Source organism: Trachurus japonicus, chromosome 5, assembly GCF_045865225.1.
Source record: "Trachurus japonicus isolate A0001 chromosome 5, Traja_1.0".
In the NCBI taxonomy this organism is placed as follows: domain Eukaryota; kingdom Metazoa; phylum Chordata; class Actinopteri; order Carangiformes; family Carangidae; genus Trachurus; species Trachurus japonicus.
Window position 1 is genome coordinate 7109889 of NC_140911.1, and position 17309 is coordinate 7127197.

Below are 17309 nucleotides of genomic sequence, written 5' to 3' on the forward strand. Positions count from 1 at the left end.
TGCACTGGGGCTACATGAAAAAAAGAAAATATTTAGGTTAAATTTGTCTTAGCATCTTTATGACAAATATATATTTAGAGTTGGTGTGATAACAAATACCAAAACTATATGAATACTCACAGCTATGTGCTCCAAGTGCTGGAAGGACCGCAGCAGTGACGCCACGGTGCAGGCTGCAGGAGATGTCACACAGGTGACGGAGGAACCACAAGCGGCCCACGTAACACACCGAACTGGATTTCAAAGAAACCCAGCAGGTGTTTTTTGTTTGCTGGATCTCCATGGTGCTGAATTAAAGCGTTTGTGGCCTTGGCAAGAACTCCCTCAGGAGACACTGGTTTCACCCATGGCTTTGCTTTGTTGATCTCCTTCACCGTGTTTGTTTCACCGTGTTTGTTTCAGCGGTGTCAGCCCGTTTCCTGAAGCAAGGTTCCATCTAAATTAAAAAATGAGAATATAAAGAAAACAGAAACAGATGTAAATAACACAGTTGTGAAAGATGAGATGAACAACATATTTGATAACACAATATACAGCTGTGTATATTGTATTCCTTGCTCAGCAAAACTGGGAAAATATGGTAATTTACTCAAATTCTTTTATTAAACCAATATGACTATAACGTTTACATTTTTTAAAAGTGAGATAGCAGCAATGTAGTTGAAATTGTTCCTCTTTTGTCAACACATCACTCTCATGCAAACTCAATTAAACCTCAAACCAGTAAACAATTGCTGAACGAATCAGTTTTTCAGGAAAGTAGACAATATAAGGCCAAATACTGAACAAGAATGGCCAGATCCTGTCAGCAACTTGTTTTCTGAAACACACAGAAAAAATAACATGCACATGAATTAAAAAAAAAACATGAAGGAGGGCAACCTGAGTAAGTCAACAAGAAAACTGGTTCAACAGCCTGTTGTAAGACCAAGTCCATGTCCACCCTCTCACTCATCTTCCGCATCACTATCCACTTCCTCCTCCTCATCATCCTCAACTACCAGTTCATTTTCAAACTCTTCACCCTCATCTTCCTCCTGCTGCTCAGCTTCTCCATCATCTTCCTGCTCTCCTCGTCTGGCCTGAGCCAACTCCTCTCTCCTTGCAGCACATGGCTCCCCTTCTTTGAAACAGCTGGATCAAATGGTCCTCACTGCCACCAGCTGCCACGGTCAGGCCACACCGGGCCACACACACCTTATCCCGCCTGTTTATCTCCAGCTCCTCGCTACTAAGCCTTCTTCCTACCTCCACCACGCAGCCTGGCCCTTTTAGCTCAGTTTTATTTTTTCGCCTCTCGTTGGCGTCGGGGACAGCTCTCCATTCCGACACCCCTCCACTTCGACACCCCGCTGTTCCGAAATAGCCCCACTTCGAAACACCGCTACTCCGACACCCCCTCCTCCCCCCCGCAGCTGTCCAAGGTGCTGAACCGCGTGACGTTGTTTACATTCTGCTTTGTGGCTTGTCTGTGAAACGTGCGCTGCTCAGGGACTGGGCAGATCTGTCCCACTTGCTTTCTCCCCGACTCCGTTGTTGGAGATCTCCCACACAGTAGGTAGAAATACACTTTTTATCTTTTTCTCCCCCCCTGCTCCGCTCGAGCGCGGCTGAACCCGGCTTGAGCTCACACGGGCGCGAGGCTGCTGCAGCCGCCGCTCGTGCTGACAGCTGACTGAGGGAGATGCTTTGGTTGGGCTTAGGCAATGAAGAAAGGAGTTGGTTAAGTTTAGTAAAAAAGACCAGGTAGAGGCTAGACAGGCTAGAAGCATAATGAACGTTATATGTCATTAATATGAAGTATTTGCTTGTTTTGCAGTTAATTATGCACATGATCCGTTTGACCCCAAAAAGGAAAAAAGGATCAATGCGCACTGCGCACTGGGGGTTTCCCCCAATAGCCTTTTCGGAGTAGCGGGGTCTTTAGAAAAAATAGAAAACCCCGCTATTACGATGAATGGAAGTCTATTGTCGGAAAGGCGGGGCTTCGGAAAGGCGGGGTGTAACCGTTGGCGTCGACAGAGAAGAGAGAAACGTCCAGCGGCTGCTTCTCCCAAGTTTTCCTCTGCATATTTTACGACAGAAAGTTTGAATTTGAAGCTGAAGCCGTATTTTTCGCTGCACCGGAAAAGGGCGAAGAAGGCTTCTTCCTGGGGTTTTTTCCTGACTCGGCATTTATTTGGAACCGGTAATTTACGTATTACATTAATTAATTTACATTTATTTTATTGACAATAGCCAGAGCGATAGATATAACAGAGTGGCGACACTCCCATAGGACTCCGTTGTAAAAAATGGCGGGCCGACTTCCGGGTCATGGAGCCCTCAATAGTTCCAAACATTCCTCCCGCGGCGCTGGACCACGTCTGTTTCTATGGCTGCACAGCAAGAAACTACTGAGCTACGTTGACGAAATACCGACCGATTTTAAGTTATAAAGTGGTAATAATCTTTCCCAAGTACAGTAACCATGTTGACTTAACAAAATAAAAATTATTAGACTGATCGGTTCATTGAAAAACATTTATTTATTTACGTAACTGTGGTGATTTCAGTCCGTAGCCCAGAAGCAGCCCTGCTCACTTTTCATTCAAACAAACTAATGCCACTGCCACAGTTGTTAAATTTCATCAATGAGACCAACATTAATCTCTTCAAAATAATTTAACAAGCCAGCGGTAAACCTCTAAAAGCATGCGGATACGTTACTTGGCTCGTTTTCTCCGACGGGAGAACGGACGGTCGGCCCCGGCAGATCAGCTCAGTAGAGCGGCTGCTGCTGCTGTGACAGCCGCTGCCCCTGGTCCCCGGGGTCGGGGCTCACACAGACTCTGCACTTCTCCCAGAACAAACATCGGTGCAAGTTCCTCCTAACAAACGTTATGAACTGACCACAGACTCCGGATTAAACGGTGACTTTCTTGCATGAAAAAAATATTAAAACTGTGACGTGTTGACAGCGCTAAAGCCAGGTTTTGGCAGCTTTACTGCTGTGGCTCGGTTGCCGCAAAATGGCGATATCGATGCTAATTTCTGTTAGCCCGTCTATGAGGTTTTGCATTATACGTTAGCATTAAGCTAGCGGGCTTTATATTTAGGTGATACTGGCTGTGTGTGTGTTTTGAACGTTGTTTCAAACTGTGTGGGTTTCATTGAACATCCTTTATGCTTAAATATATATATTCCCGCTTAATATATTGCTTTACTCCTCTTCTTATGCCATTTTTACTGTAGGGCAGGCTAATCTTCACTTTAGAGTGACAAATAAAACCTTGAAGCAAGAAGATTTTGCCTTTTGTTTGAAAACTGACATTGATGTACATACAGTAATTCAGTAACAGTTGTAAATATACCTTTGTACGGTTTATTTTTTAATATTTACCGTCCAAAAGCAAGCTCAGTGCTGTCTGTCCCATAGCAGAACATGACAGCGGCAGCCTCGTTTGGAACTATTGGGAGCTACATGAACCACGTGACCGCGCTGGCGGCGACATCAAAGGCTGTCGCCACTCTATTATATCTATCGCTCTGACAATAGCTGTAAAGGATTGACTTACGTTTGTTGGTTAAAAAAAAAAAAAAGAATCAATCGTCGTACTCGCAAAGTACTCGATCATTGATTCGTCAATTCCTGGTAGATTCTTGGTAGCGATACGAGCGCTGATTGGCCACATGATTCAAATCTTGGTAGATTCTTGGTAGCATACGGCAACGTGATTGGCTGACAGGTGGCAGCAAGGCGGTAACTTCGGTCGGACTTTTTTCTTTTCTTTTTTTTTTTTCAACCCGCAAAAGTCAGTAGTCAGAGGCCTCACGCTGATTGGTCAATTTCTGGTAGATTCTTGGTAGCGATACGAGCGCTGATTGGCCACGTCGTTCAAATCTTGGTAGATTCTTGGTAGCATACGGCAACGTGATTGGCTGTCACTACCAAGAGTCACCTCGACCCACAGGCGGCACTAGCGCTGGAAAAGAGAGTAACAAGCGCCTCCTGATGGCGGAATATGGGTATTGCAAAAGCGCCCAAGAACTGACATCTCTGCATTGTTGGTGAATGAGCATGTGTGGTATTTTCAATAATTTAGGGCCATTTCTAGATCACCCACGTAAATAGCATCATCGTGGACCCTTTACAGATAAACATTAACACATAAAAAACAAAAAATACAGTGGTCTACATTAATATTTCAATCTACATTTTGTAATAAACAAATTACAAGTATAATTTGATATGACCAAGACACCTAAAAACAAAAACGCAAGTGAACACATACATTGGGGTGAATGAGTTTTTTGGGCACTTTTGCAATACCCATATCCTGCCACTCGGGGCGCATAATGCTTACCACGGGAGTCAATGGAGTGGCAGCGGCCCATGAAAAAAGTGATGCAGAAACACATTTTCACCGTGGTTAAGCTTTTAGGACTGCTCAGTCAGCTTTTCTGTTACACAACAAAAGATACAGAGAATGTATCTGTCCATGATAACAGCATCTCCTCAGACCTATGTGAAGATCTGCCATAATAAAGATTATCCACTGAATTCAGAATATTGCCCCCCAGGTTTTAACTCTTGGGATTATCTTGCCCTGAGAGGTCAAGGCTAGGAAACACATGCAATGAATGAAATTTATTTAATTAATAACATGTGCAGCAAAAACTCCCAACACAACAGAAGTAGAAAAGAAGAAAAAGAGATGTTCAATACATCTTGACTTTGGCAGGGACAAGAGAGTGGTGTTTTAAAATACTATATTATAATGTCGATATCACATGATTCACATGGTGAAATATAGAATATAGTTAGGTCAGCCTCAGTTTTTAACCAGATCCAATATCTGTTTGTGTCCACAGAAACACCTTTGATGTCTTGGGAGTTTTTTTTTTGTTTTTTTTCTGTGGACATGCCCTTGTTAGATTGTTCAAGCTGTTTTCACAGTCACAGTCTTGTTTGTATATGATGAAGACTACATGAAGCACTACTATTTCTTCATATTTGACTTTTGCTTTAAAAGTCGAGCCAGCCAGGAGTCGAACCTAGAATCTTCTGATCCGTAGTCAGACGCGTTATCCATTGCGCCACTGGCCCTGAAGCACCTGAATACCTGAGACACAATTTCCCCGAGTTTTGACTCTCAGGCACGGTTGGTTTCTGATTGTCTTATCTAAAAAAAAAAAAAAGGAAAAATTGACCAAATGATGAAACCAAAACGATTATTGATACAACAATTTAAAAAAAGGCTAAATTTGGCAGGAGTCTAGATATTCAACATGGTATGTTAGCTTGCACCGACAATTAGCCTACATAATAGGCTCCAGGAATAGCAGGTTGACATGTTGATCAAGTCAAGTGATAGAAGCATAGACTGTGGATAGAAGCCAGATTAAAAAACAAACAAAAAACCTCCTGGAAGTCAAAACTGTGGGAATAGGTCAAAGGTGATATTTTGTAGGGCCAGTGGCGCAATGGATAACGCGTCTGACTACGGATCAGAAGATTCTAGGTTCGACTCCTGGCTGGCTCGAATTTTAAATTGTAAGTCCTGTACAAACAAGTCTAGTGTAGGCCTACTGTACAAGCAAGACAATCTCAGTAAAACTGTGGCACGCAAGCATACTATATCTATATCTTAGACCCATAACAATCTTCAGAGGTCAATGCACCAAGTAGACAGAGAAAACATTGCAACTAAGTCAGAAAACAATCTGACAAGTTATGTCCACAAAAAAACTCCCAACAGATCAGAAGTGTTTCTGTGGATACAAACAAATAATGGACCTGGCAAGAGACTGAGGCTGACCTACGGCTTTTCAACGAGGCAACAGACATGACATTACACAACAACAAGTACACTTGTGTTAGTTAGATGCAGTTAGATCCAATTAGCTTTGAAACCTATATACGGTACAGGGCTTTACAGACTATGGTACAGGCACATTACTCCCATATCATGTTGAATGTCTGGACTGCTGCCAAACTTGGCATTTTTTTATTTTATCAATAATAGTTTTAATAGTTGACACATTTGGTCAAACATATATAGATAAGGCACAAACTGAAAACCAACTCCTGAGAGCCAAAACTTAAAGAAATTAAGTTCTTTGTAGGCCTAGTCCAGAGTGCTGAAAAATAAATGTGATTCCTACAGGTGACAATGTGGACAAGCTAAAAGGGATAGTTTAACATTTTGGCAAATTGACCCATTGCCAGTAGGTTTGTTACCTTTACAGTAACACACTTTTATTCTACTAGGCCTACGCTAACAAAGTGCGTGCATGTTGTCAGTAGAGGGCGCCACTGATCTTTCCAAAGTTTCTGTTCTAACTCTTTTAGGCTTTTGCTTTGTGTCAAAAAAAATAAATAAAATCATGACGGTTCTTTGTTGCATTAAATGACTAAAATTTGTCGCAACCTTGAAGCTGGAGGACTTGTTGTGTATGATACTCCAGGGAAATTCCATTAATTAGCTAAGGCTCTAAATGCAAACACTTTAATTAGCTCCTCCTGGTGTCACTTCAAAGGTGAGAGGCAGCAGTTTTCCAGGGGATGCTGCTGCTGCTGCTGCTGCTGCTGCTGCTGCAGTGGATGGGCTGATCCACTGATCGCAGGTACAGAGGCTGGGAGGAGGGAGCAGGGAGCAGGGACCGCAGTGGAGTTACCGACTGTCTGTCCGGGGCTGTTTGGTTGTTTATATTGACTTATTGTGAATAACACTGGAAGAATGTGCATTGCATGAAAGCCCTGTAGTTTTTTTTTTCTTCTTCCTTCATCTCCCTCTCCCTAAGTTCATCCATCTGTTGCATCGTGCGTAGCCTATCGGTGCGCCTCGGTGACCCTCTCCCTCTCTCTCTCCCGGATCATGTGGATTATTTTGGCGTTTATCCTGGCAGCAGCGGCCGCCGGTCCTCGGGGGAGCTGCATGGGATGTCAGCTGCCCCACGACTGGAGACCGCAGACAGAAGCGTGCCGCGCTGAGCTGGCGGAGATCATAGTCTTTGCCAAGGTGCTGGCGCTGCACAAAGAGTCCTACAGCGTGTACAACTACCTGCCGTGGCAGCACGACACCGACCTGCTCTACTCGGCCGAGATCGAGCTGCTGTGCGACCAGGCGTGGGGCAGCATGCTGGAGGTCCCCGCCGGCTCCAGGTTTAACGTCACCGGCCTGGGTTACTTTCCCTGCTTCTCCTACAGTGTCACCAAAAACAACAACTACTACTTTTTCCTAAGGTGAGCGTACCTGCATTGCAATATTATGCAAGAGTTGGGATGAAAATGATTATAATTAAGCTTTATTAATACAGCATGAGGCAAGAAATTCTGTCAGTAAACTCAAAGAAAGGAAAAAGACAAAAGAAAACTGCTTATTTAGGATTTTTTTTCTTGCCACACATTGTCATGCAAACTTAAAAATGTGGATACGATTGAACGCACATGAGGATGATTTTGTTTATGACAGCAGCATGTGTTGAAAGTTTTAAGAGTTTTCAGAGTTTGTCTCAGTGACTGTTTCCCATGAGGTAACATTACATGACCCATTTTCACCATGGTGTCCAGATGTGTCTCACAGCTGGAATAAACTTCACATTGTTATTTACAATCGGAGAACAATTAGACTTTTTTTTTCTCCCTCTTTTCTTTCTTAAATTAGAGCAGGTTACATAAAGTGATAATTAGATTTGTTAAAACAGATTGCAAATAGAGAGACCACCCATTATAGTGGACGTCATGTTGTAGCCGCTGCCTATAAAGTTTCTATCAGCTCCACTATCTATCTCTTCCCCCCTGTACAGCTGACATATCCGGTCAGTAGCCCTCACTGGGGCCAGTTCATTACTGTACACCTAATCCATCAAAAAATGAAAATTCAGTGTGAAGCACTTCAAAGAAAACCCTCAGATGAGAAAGTCCAGAAACTTCAAAATGTGCATTTATTTTAATATATTTGGGATTAGACAGCAAAGTACAAGAACCTCCATTTGTCTCGCAGTCATACACTTCAAATTACATCATCGCTGGCTCCACCACCGTCTGACCTTCCTGTGCTCTGCACCCCTCTGACTCTGACACAATGTGCACATCTATGAGAGTTAAATGTCTAAACTGGAGAAGAGAGAGAAGTTCAATGTAGGCCTATTAAGTGGTTGGGTAATTAAGAAACATCTGTACAGAGTAATCAGTGACTGTCTGTCAATAGTTTGCTCATTCAGAAGGTCAAATTCACATCTTGACCCCCCGGAAAACATTGCAATCACAGTCTATTGCATGTGTTTAAACCACTGTAATAAATCAGGAGTGTAATATATAAAATCCACCATTGAACCTCAGCTCCTCTCTGGGTCTGGCCTGTCTCACCAGCAGCAGCAACAGCTCCTCAAACCTCTGCTGAGATCTGTCATGAAAGGAAGCAAAGGAGTCAATCAGTTGTCGGCCAGCGAGGAAACATTTGCACACATACATTGGCAGATGACTGGCACCGTCGGCACACACACACGCTCTCCCTCCTTTGCAAATCAGTTTTCGAAACCATCATCATCGTGTATTGATTTCATTTGAATATTGCATTTCACGGCCTGTCAAAGTTTCCGCTCAGATTTTTGCAGGTTTTTATTCTTAAATGTCTGTGTTGGACAGAAACAACACGGTTGCTCGGGGAAACCTCGATTGCATTCCAGTCAGTGTAATTACAGTGCCAGACATTTCCCCAAAAGCTTGAAGGTAAACCTGCAAAGAATTTTCACTCATGAGAGTTATCAAGCCGGCAAGACCACCTTTTGTCTGCCCATGCACTCCACTGCTGCTGAAATACTCCAGTATAGCCTACTACCATCTGATGGTGGCCAGAGTTGGGAGGCGGGGGGGAGGGCGACTGGAAAGCATTCCTCACATTTAATGTTTGGTTGTCCCACATGAGGGTCTGCAGCAGTAGAGAGCCAACATCAATATGTGTTTTTATATGTCACACATCACATAGCTACGCAGCGGAGTCACGCTCACAGGTGTTATGCGGTGTGTTTCTGAGCGGGATGATGACGACTCTTTTATAGTATTTTCACTGGTTTCAGTTAATTACACCTCCAGGGACGACTTTTTCTGGCCCCCGTTGTGTGTTGGTGGAAACATCCGGACGTTATCCCTGTAATCAGCCAGACGACCACCGTCAGACACTTCCTGGAGCAAGTCTCAACAGAGCCCGTTTAAGCACCGATCTGATGATAATTATGAAGCAATGATTACCCCAGTAAACAAATGGTGTGGTGGTGGTGGTGGTGTTTTGCAACCATTGTTTGGACAACCGACCTGAACTCAACATCCGAACAGATACACAACGCATCATCCAAACCATAGTAAATCAAATGGCCTGTATTCAACTTAAGATTTAACACCGAAGTGTATCAGGCAATAAAAACATTATTCTAACAAGCTGGGTTTTCCCACAGTTTTTGTTCCCAACACTAATGTAGAAATATTAGCTCTGAGGTCTACAGACACCGTCCTGGCCTGATGACCGCAGCGAGGCTAAACAAAAGAAATCAGCATCAGTGTAACAAAATACAGTGCTAATGCGCGAGATGAGCAAATAATCCATCTGTTTTTACCCTGAACGTCCCCTCCGACATTGGAAATGACACGTAAAAGAAACACGTAGAGTCCTGATTGTTTTTTTTTGTGGAGTTTGGATCAAATCAGACTTTGATCATCAAAGCTCTGCATGAGGGCCGAGGGTGCACCACATGGATCCATTTTGGAGCCTGTCAGAATCTGGGGAGGTAGAGTCTGGAAGATGTGGGCGTTCACCAGGCAGGGAGGATCTATGTAGCACAGTTGCATTATCCCTGTAATCAGCCAGACGACCACCGTCAGACACTTCCTGGAGCAAGTCTCAACAGAGCCCGTTTAAGCACCGATCTGATGATAATTATGAAGCAATGATTACCCCAGTAAACAAATGGTGTGGTGGTGGTGGTGGTGTTTTGTCCAGGGAAAACCCCCCCACCGATCTGATTACCCACATTTTCCAATACAGAAGACTCCAGTCCATGCAGGATACATGGGAACATGGGTGCAGCAGTTGAACCTCATGCAAGATGCATCTCAATCTTCTCTCAAGCTTCTTGCTCTTATCCAATGTGTTGTTTGGCGCCACAACACCCATAAGGTTCACGAGGAGTGATAGCGAACAGTTGTTGTGGCCACTCTGCAACACCAGACACTTGTGTTACGGAGCCAAAAACCGAACAGTTCACATCGCCGTCTCCAGTCGACGTCCATTTCCTGTTATAAAAGTCTCAACAACACCGTCTCAGACCAAAGCGGTTTTTCCAATCAATCATAGGAATAAGCTCCCAGGACAGGACGAATCAGAGCATGGAGAAAAATGCAACCTCGGGCCTCCCCCAGGACCTTTAAAGCAGACAGATTGAGAGCGCTGCTTCAGCCATGCGCTCACTGTAAAAAGCTTCTTTTTTTTTTTTGCCTATATCTCGACGTTTTTGAAGCTCTCTGTCAAAAGTAGACAAGCGATCACTGGAGGTGAAACTCCATAAGTGCATAAACTATCGCTCATAATAATGTCTTTATAGCAGGGTGAACATGCCGTGAAATTCACCAACAGCTACACAACGTTGAAAGAAAAAAAAAAAAAGGTTTTCATCATCGTGGTGAAAAGTCCCTGGTTCTTCTGACCTCCTGGCTGCTTTGCTTACATGTGATCTTTGACCTCTTCTTTCTGTTGAAGAAAAACATCAGCTTTCTTCTTGCTCTTTCAACATCTCCACAGTCCACACACACATGCACGCACACACACAGAGTCTGTGATAGGGACAACCAAACTCCTGATGTCCCTGGAGGGATCAGAGATGGAATCCAGATGTATGGAAAACACGCCGCTTCCTCCCTCACACACTTCACATTGTAGGAGAAGATATGAAACATGCACACTGAATCCCGTTGGCTTGTAATTTGCTGGCTTGATTCATCTACATAATGCTTGAATTTGCATAAAAATAGACCAGAGTCTGTTTGCAATTCTGCACTTATATTACTGTAATGTTTGGGGGTTTTGGTCCAACTCTTCCTGTTTGACTCTGCCAAACTTTATGTGTTGTTATCGCTACAGACTCACTGAAACTAGGAGTCTAGGATAAATAGATCTCCTCCACTGCTTCGATTTAAACGGACTGCCCTTCTTAATAAAGTCTCTCGCTGCTCAGATTTCACAACTTTGCATGAGTGAATGAACACAATCTTCTCTCCCTTTTCTCTGCAGGATGGATGAAAACTACAACATCGTCCCTCATGGTGTGAACTTCCAGGATCCCATCTTCCCTGACACTGCAGATAACCATCGCATGTTTTCCAGCCTCTTCCAGTTTTCCAACTGCACGCCCGGGACTCAGGTCCACACCTTCACCCCGGAGTGGGAGGCTCAGGAGGACAGCAGGGTAAAGCAAAAAAACAACCCCAACCGCAACCACCAACATAAACCAGTGTTGATAAAGTGTTAGATGAAAAGCACCATCTCCAGCGAGTCAGTGGTTACAGATTCATGGTGACTTCACACATACTTGGTAGGAACGGGTGCAATAAGCCCCAAGAGGTTGAGGTTTTCTGGCGCGCACACAAAGGATTCAACATCACACCCTGTTGTTTTCAAAGAAAAGAAGCAGGAACACTAAATAAGTTCTTAGGCCATTGGAAACTAAATACACATTTTCTTGAGGTTTTTATCAGACAAAGAGCTCACTATGTTAAGATCTAGATATTTGGCCATTTGGTTGTTTAATGGAGTTTTTACCTAAGCTCCTTACGTCAGGGTGACAGCGTACGGAGCCAGCGGTCTTTGATTGGTTAAAAGTATTTCAACCGATTTATAGAGAAAAGTATAAAAATCAAAGCGGCAGAACGAGAATTCAAACTTTACGTGTTCAGCCGAAAACCACCACTAATTGAAGCTGAAGCAAAGACCTGCTTTATCTGTTAGTTCACTGACAAAAAGTTCATTTGACACTTAATTGTCAAAGTTTTTCCAGCAAAACACTGAACATGTGGATCCCTGAAGGGAAACCGCAGCCTTGTTAATCATATCCAACTTATACCTACATGACACGTACAGCCAACAAACAGAGATTCAAATAACTGCTATGCCAAAAATGACCAATGCAATAATACACTATTGGATGTAGATTTAGGATTTTATCCTCCTCTATGTTTTATGTGTCTCTTGGTTTTTCCATGAACTCGTCAAAGGCATGTTTCTTAATTTTCCGACATTAAACGATTACTCGGGAAAATACGATGTATTAAATGATTATTTGATAATGAAAACAATCATTAGTTGGAGGCCTCAGACGAAATCCATCACATGAAGAAACAGTAACATTAGTCGAGCAGCAGCATGATGAATATTGAAGGAGGAGGTCGGCCTTTGATGGGCTGGAAAAACCATAACTCTCTGGGAGAGAGAGAGAGAGAAATGTAGAAAATGACTGAGTGAAGTAAAACCAGGGAAAGTGGATCCATCGTGAAATGAAATTACAACTTTTAATCACAAAATAGTTCCTGATTATACGTAGGACCGTTCAGATGGATGATTTCAGAGTGTCTGGAAGCTCATGACTTTCATATTGATGGACATCAGGTTTTTAAGACCGTCTGAATCTTTAGGATTTCACTGATCAAAGCTCATTTGCACCTGGTGCTCCGTCACTGTGTCGACTCGTCTCAGAGTCCTTTGTGTCGGCGTAGAAATGGTTTCCAGTCACTCAGCACGGCTTTATCCCCTTTAATGAATCTAAACCTTTGGCATAATCCGCCTGATTTAGGTCAGTCTTCTTCAGTCTGTTTCCAATCATTTGCTGACTACTCATAAAAGCAAAAAAAGAAAAGAAAATCTGCTATGGGTAAAAGAGAACGAAAACATGGTTTGTATTTCCATTAACAGCAAACTCTTGAGTCAGGCCAATGATTATAATTATAGAGCGACATTTAGATATCAGTGCTCCTTCCTTACATCACTCTCATGATTAGATTTCCTCTTAGAAAAATAAAAACAGACTTTTTTTTTTTTTTTTTCTTCTGGTACTGAGCAACCATTGTTTGGACAACCGACCTGAACTCAACATCCGAACAGATACACAACGCATCATCCAAACCATAGTAAATCAAATGGCCTGTATTCAACTTAAGATTTAACACCGAAGTGTATCAGGCAATAAAAACATTATTCTAACAAGCTGGGTTTTCCCACAGTTTTTGTTCCCAACACTAATGTAGAAATATTAGCTCTGAGGTCTACAGACACCGTCCTGGCCTGATGACCGCAGCGAGGCTAAACAAAAGAAATCAGCATCAGTGTAACAAAATACAGTGCTAATGCGCGAGATGAGCAAATAATCCATCTGTTTTTACCCTGAACGTCCCCTCCGACATTGGAAATGACACGTAAAAGAAACACGTAGAGTCCTGATTGTTTTTTTTTGTGGAGTTTGGATCAAATCAGACTTTGATCATCAAAGCTCTGCATGAGGGCCGAGGGTGCACCACATGGATCCATTTTGGAGCCTGTCAGAATCTGGGGAGGTAGAGTCTGGAAGATGTGGGCGTTCACCAGGCAGGGAGGATCTATGTAGCACAGTTGCATTGTGGGAAATAGTGCTTGAGCCATATTAGAGCCAAAAAGTTAGGATGTGCACACTTGCCGCTTTCTTTGATTGTGACCTCACCTCAGTCTGTCTCAGCCTTAATGAAGATTAAAAAACACCAGTCATTTTTCTGGTCACGATTACTCACCAGTGATATATAGTTCATATTTAGTATCTTTCAGACTGGTCGGTGTTTCTTTATATGTTTAATCAGCTATTGAAAAATATGATTCTGCCTTCTGCTGCTGTTAAAACCTTTAGATTTAATGCAAATAAATAAATGTTCTTTAGATCAAGTAATGTAGATGATTATAACTCAGATATCTACATGAATACTCGAGCGCCACTGCCACAGAAAAAACAAAGATCTTGGCATCTGGCCTGACGGCACTTTTATATAAACATCATCACTTAGAAAATGTTGCAGGCAAACTGTGACAGAAGTTGGGGTGTTATAGTTCAGAACCAAAACAAACCTCACCATGAATTACAGAGAGAGAATCATCGGATGAATCATCCACATGCTGCTGCTCCCACTCATACAACCATTACACTCACCATTTGAAGGTAAACTGTTCTCCAGTGATTAGCTGTTGTTGCTTCATCAACATGGCATCAGAAATGATGTAGTGCAGCGGGCTACTGGATAAATCAGCAATATTACCAAAAAAGAAGAAGAAAAAAGCAATACTGTATTAGACTTCATAAGTTTTAGGCAGGTGTAACCAGAGGGCTGTGTACTTTTTCCAAAAGTTTGTTTTAAAAAAATCTCATAGCATAAAGACAACACAATGTTGTGCACAAAAAAACAACAACAAATAATTTATACAGACACAGAACAGTTGCACCTGCGCAGTTCCTACAACATCCTCAATAAAACTAAATACTTTTGTTCTGGACAGATTGAATCTGAACACCTGCCTCAATCAGGTTTATCAACTGGTTTATTTGAAGCTTTCTCTCTCGAAATCCATATACACTGTATGATGACAAGTAAAACAGACAAAAATCATTAATTACCTCGTTGGCTGCAAACAAGACGATTCTCTTTGGACCTTGTAAGGTTGTTAAACACTTTACAAACACTTAAACAGGTTGAAAACATAGAAAACTTAGATACCTGGAGCAAACTTGCATCTTCACCTGCTCACCTGCTCCCCACCCACACAGACAAGGAACATCTGGTTTTCAAAATAAAAGTGGTGGTTTCAAAATAAAAGCTATTTCTGCTAGCCCTCTCATGGTAATACAGAAACAACTGAAACATACTCTGGCACAAGCAACATAATTAATATAATACATATGGTCACTGTGACATTCAACAACACTGTTTTTCATATAATCTCACCGTTGGTCAGAGGCTCAAATACATTTCAAAACCACCATCACTGTGTGAACTCTTGATGAAAACGTTGATACAACGCTTCGATGAATCAGCAGCTTTGTAGGTATTTTATCAGACTTGCTGCCCGAGGCACAAAAATCTGTTTTTATCAACGATTATGCATCATCAGTAACAAAAGATCAAGGTCTAAATGCTGCACCTGTGTCTCATTTTGGGCTGCAGACTCTTTTGAGTGCAATTACTTAAGTATTGCAGCTTAGAACAAAACTGTAGACGTGCAGAGAGAAACATCATGTTTAAGTTAAAGCTCTACCTGAGTGTGCAAAAAAATAGTGTTTTTTTTTTTCCATTTTGCACTTTCTGCTTTACATAACGTGATTGTCCTGTACCTACACTTCATCCTTTTAAATCCCTATGGGACACACCAGCAAGAGCTCATGGGAAAAAGTCCACGGCTAATATTACAGCGGGTAATGTACTAAGCAGTGATGTGGGCCGGCGGCCGGCAGCACATTTTTAACATTTCCTCAAAACCCTCAGCGGTTGTTATCTGATGGCAGGGAATTTACATCAGTGTTTCACGCGGGCCCATGTGGAAGCATTAGGATCTGTGGAGGAAATCCACACTCAGGCAGACAGGCATGCAGTCGGACGCATCTGGAGCTCATTTTTTCACCTAAGAAAAGGTCCAGGCCTTTGGATCATCTGTCGCAGGTTCGCAGGCATGTTGGGTTTCATCTCACTGCAGTGGCAGGGTCTCACTGAAACACAGAGACTATGTCGTGTGTGTGACTATACACTTTCTTCTGGTCCTGTATACCTTCAGCTGCAGTGTTAGTTGTCTTTGGCGTATATAAAAAAAACTGGCTGGTACACAAAGAGCAGGACGGGTACACGGTGCAGCTTAGATTCTTGAGTTGTATTTCCACAGACTGTTCCACAGCGAGAGAGGTATGATCTTAAAAATACTCCGTGATTAATTTCTTGACTTTTTCCTTCCGCTCTCTTTCTTTTCGGGGCTCTAAAAAGCAGCCAAAAAGTTTCTTTCTTTCTTTCTTTCTTTTTTTGACTCACTCACACACAAACAGCGGAATATGCTAAAAGACTTATGAGCTGTTGGCAGCGGTGGTCGGCCCAGAGAGCCAGCCAGCACCGACTGGACTTATCCAAATGAAATCTAGTATCAAAAACAGCAGATCTGTCATGTGCTGTCATAAATGTAACAAAAAATATATTAAACCTGACAGTATGAGCCGTGATGGAATACAATTTCACTCAAAAAGCACAGTAGGATGAATTTCAGTGGGGGAATCTTGCAGAATAAAAGCTGATGCCGGACTTCTCCGAGTAGTAAATTGCAAACAGCCTGATAGTAATTTGACAGGTAAATGTTTAAATGGGTCAAAGTGCATTTAATCAAACCGCCTTCATGTATTCCCAGATATTAAATACAACTCTCTGTGCTGTAAAAGTGGAATAAACAAGCTTAAATCTTCCATCTTCTCTCTCTCTCTTCTCGCAGCTGTTGTGCTCCATGGTGCAGAAGGCTCTGTTCGAGGAGGAGGAGAGGGTGAGGACTCTCTCCCAGAAGGTGCGCACCTTGGAGAAAGCCAACGGACACCTGAGGGAAAAGGTGAAGACCATGAAACGTCTGCTGCGCCAGGCCCAGCGAGACAACGTGAAGGAGCAGCAGACCCTCAGCCTCAAACAGCTGTACGAGTCCAAGACGCCCCAGACCCACCCGGACCAGGACACCACCCAGGACCAGAAGAGCCCGCCGCTCAAAAAGGTTCTCTCCAAGAAGCTGAAAAAATAGACACGTTTGTTGTTTTTTTTATTATTCTGTATCATTGTATGTAAACCAACTTTCTGTGACAGGGGAAAGTGAAAAGCTGGGGGGAAGTGACAGCAACAGCAAGTTTATCAATGAAAGTAAAATCATGGATGAAAAAAAAACATTTTTTTTTTAAATTTTTTTTTTTTAAGGGTACAACGAGGAGTTTTGGAAAAGCGAAGCGTTTTCACACTACATTTATGAGCCTCCGCGCGCACCGTGAAATTCTTTGACCGGCACAAGACAGACTCATGTTTTCATTCATCAATAATTAAAGTCAGAGGTTCAAAGACGATCACATACCGTCGTAGTTCCGACCATAAACTGCGATTCGGCTGCGTTAAGGTGCGGCCACACTATAACCGACCAAATCGCGAAGCATTGCGTCGCTCCCATTGAGAATACATTGGGTCGCGTCGTCAGGTATCCCAGCATGCTTTGCGCGGCGACGCCGACTCCCGACGGCGCCACCCAATGTATTCTCAATGG

The 17309-nt window shown here is 42.8% G+C and overlaps 1 protein-coding gene and 2 non-coding genes across 3 annotated transcripts; 2 read left to right on the plus strand and 1 right to left on the minus strand.

The window, feature by feature from the left end:
• Positions 1-5016: 5016 nt before the first annotated feature.
• Positions 5017-5089, minus strand: trnar-acg (transfer RNA arginine (anticodon ACG)). Its single transcript has one exon. It is a non-coding gene; the product is annotated as a tRNA-Arg (tRNA).
• A 363-nt stretch (positions 5090-5452) lies between these two features.
• On the plus strand, positions 5453-5525 carry trnar-acg (transfer RNA arginine (anticodon ACG)). The gene has a single exon. It is a non-coding gene; the product is annotated as a tRNA-Arg (tRNA).
• Positions 5526-6832: 1307 nt separating this feature from the next.
• ccdc3b (coiled-coil domain containing 3b) lies at positions 6833-16924 on the plus strand. The gene is made up of 3 exons (XM_085775864.1): positions 6833-7228; positions 11268-11442; positions 16509-16924. The coding sequence occupies exons 1-3, from the start codon at positions 6861-6863 to the stop codon at positions 16800-16802; spliced, it is 837 nt and encodes a 278-aa protein (XP_085631990.1). The 5' UTR covers positions 6833-6860; the 3' UTR covers positions 16803-16924.
• The last annotated feature ends 385 nt before the right edge of the window (positions 16925-17309 follow it).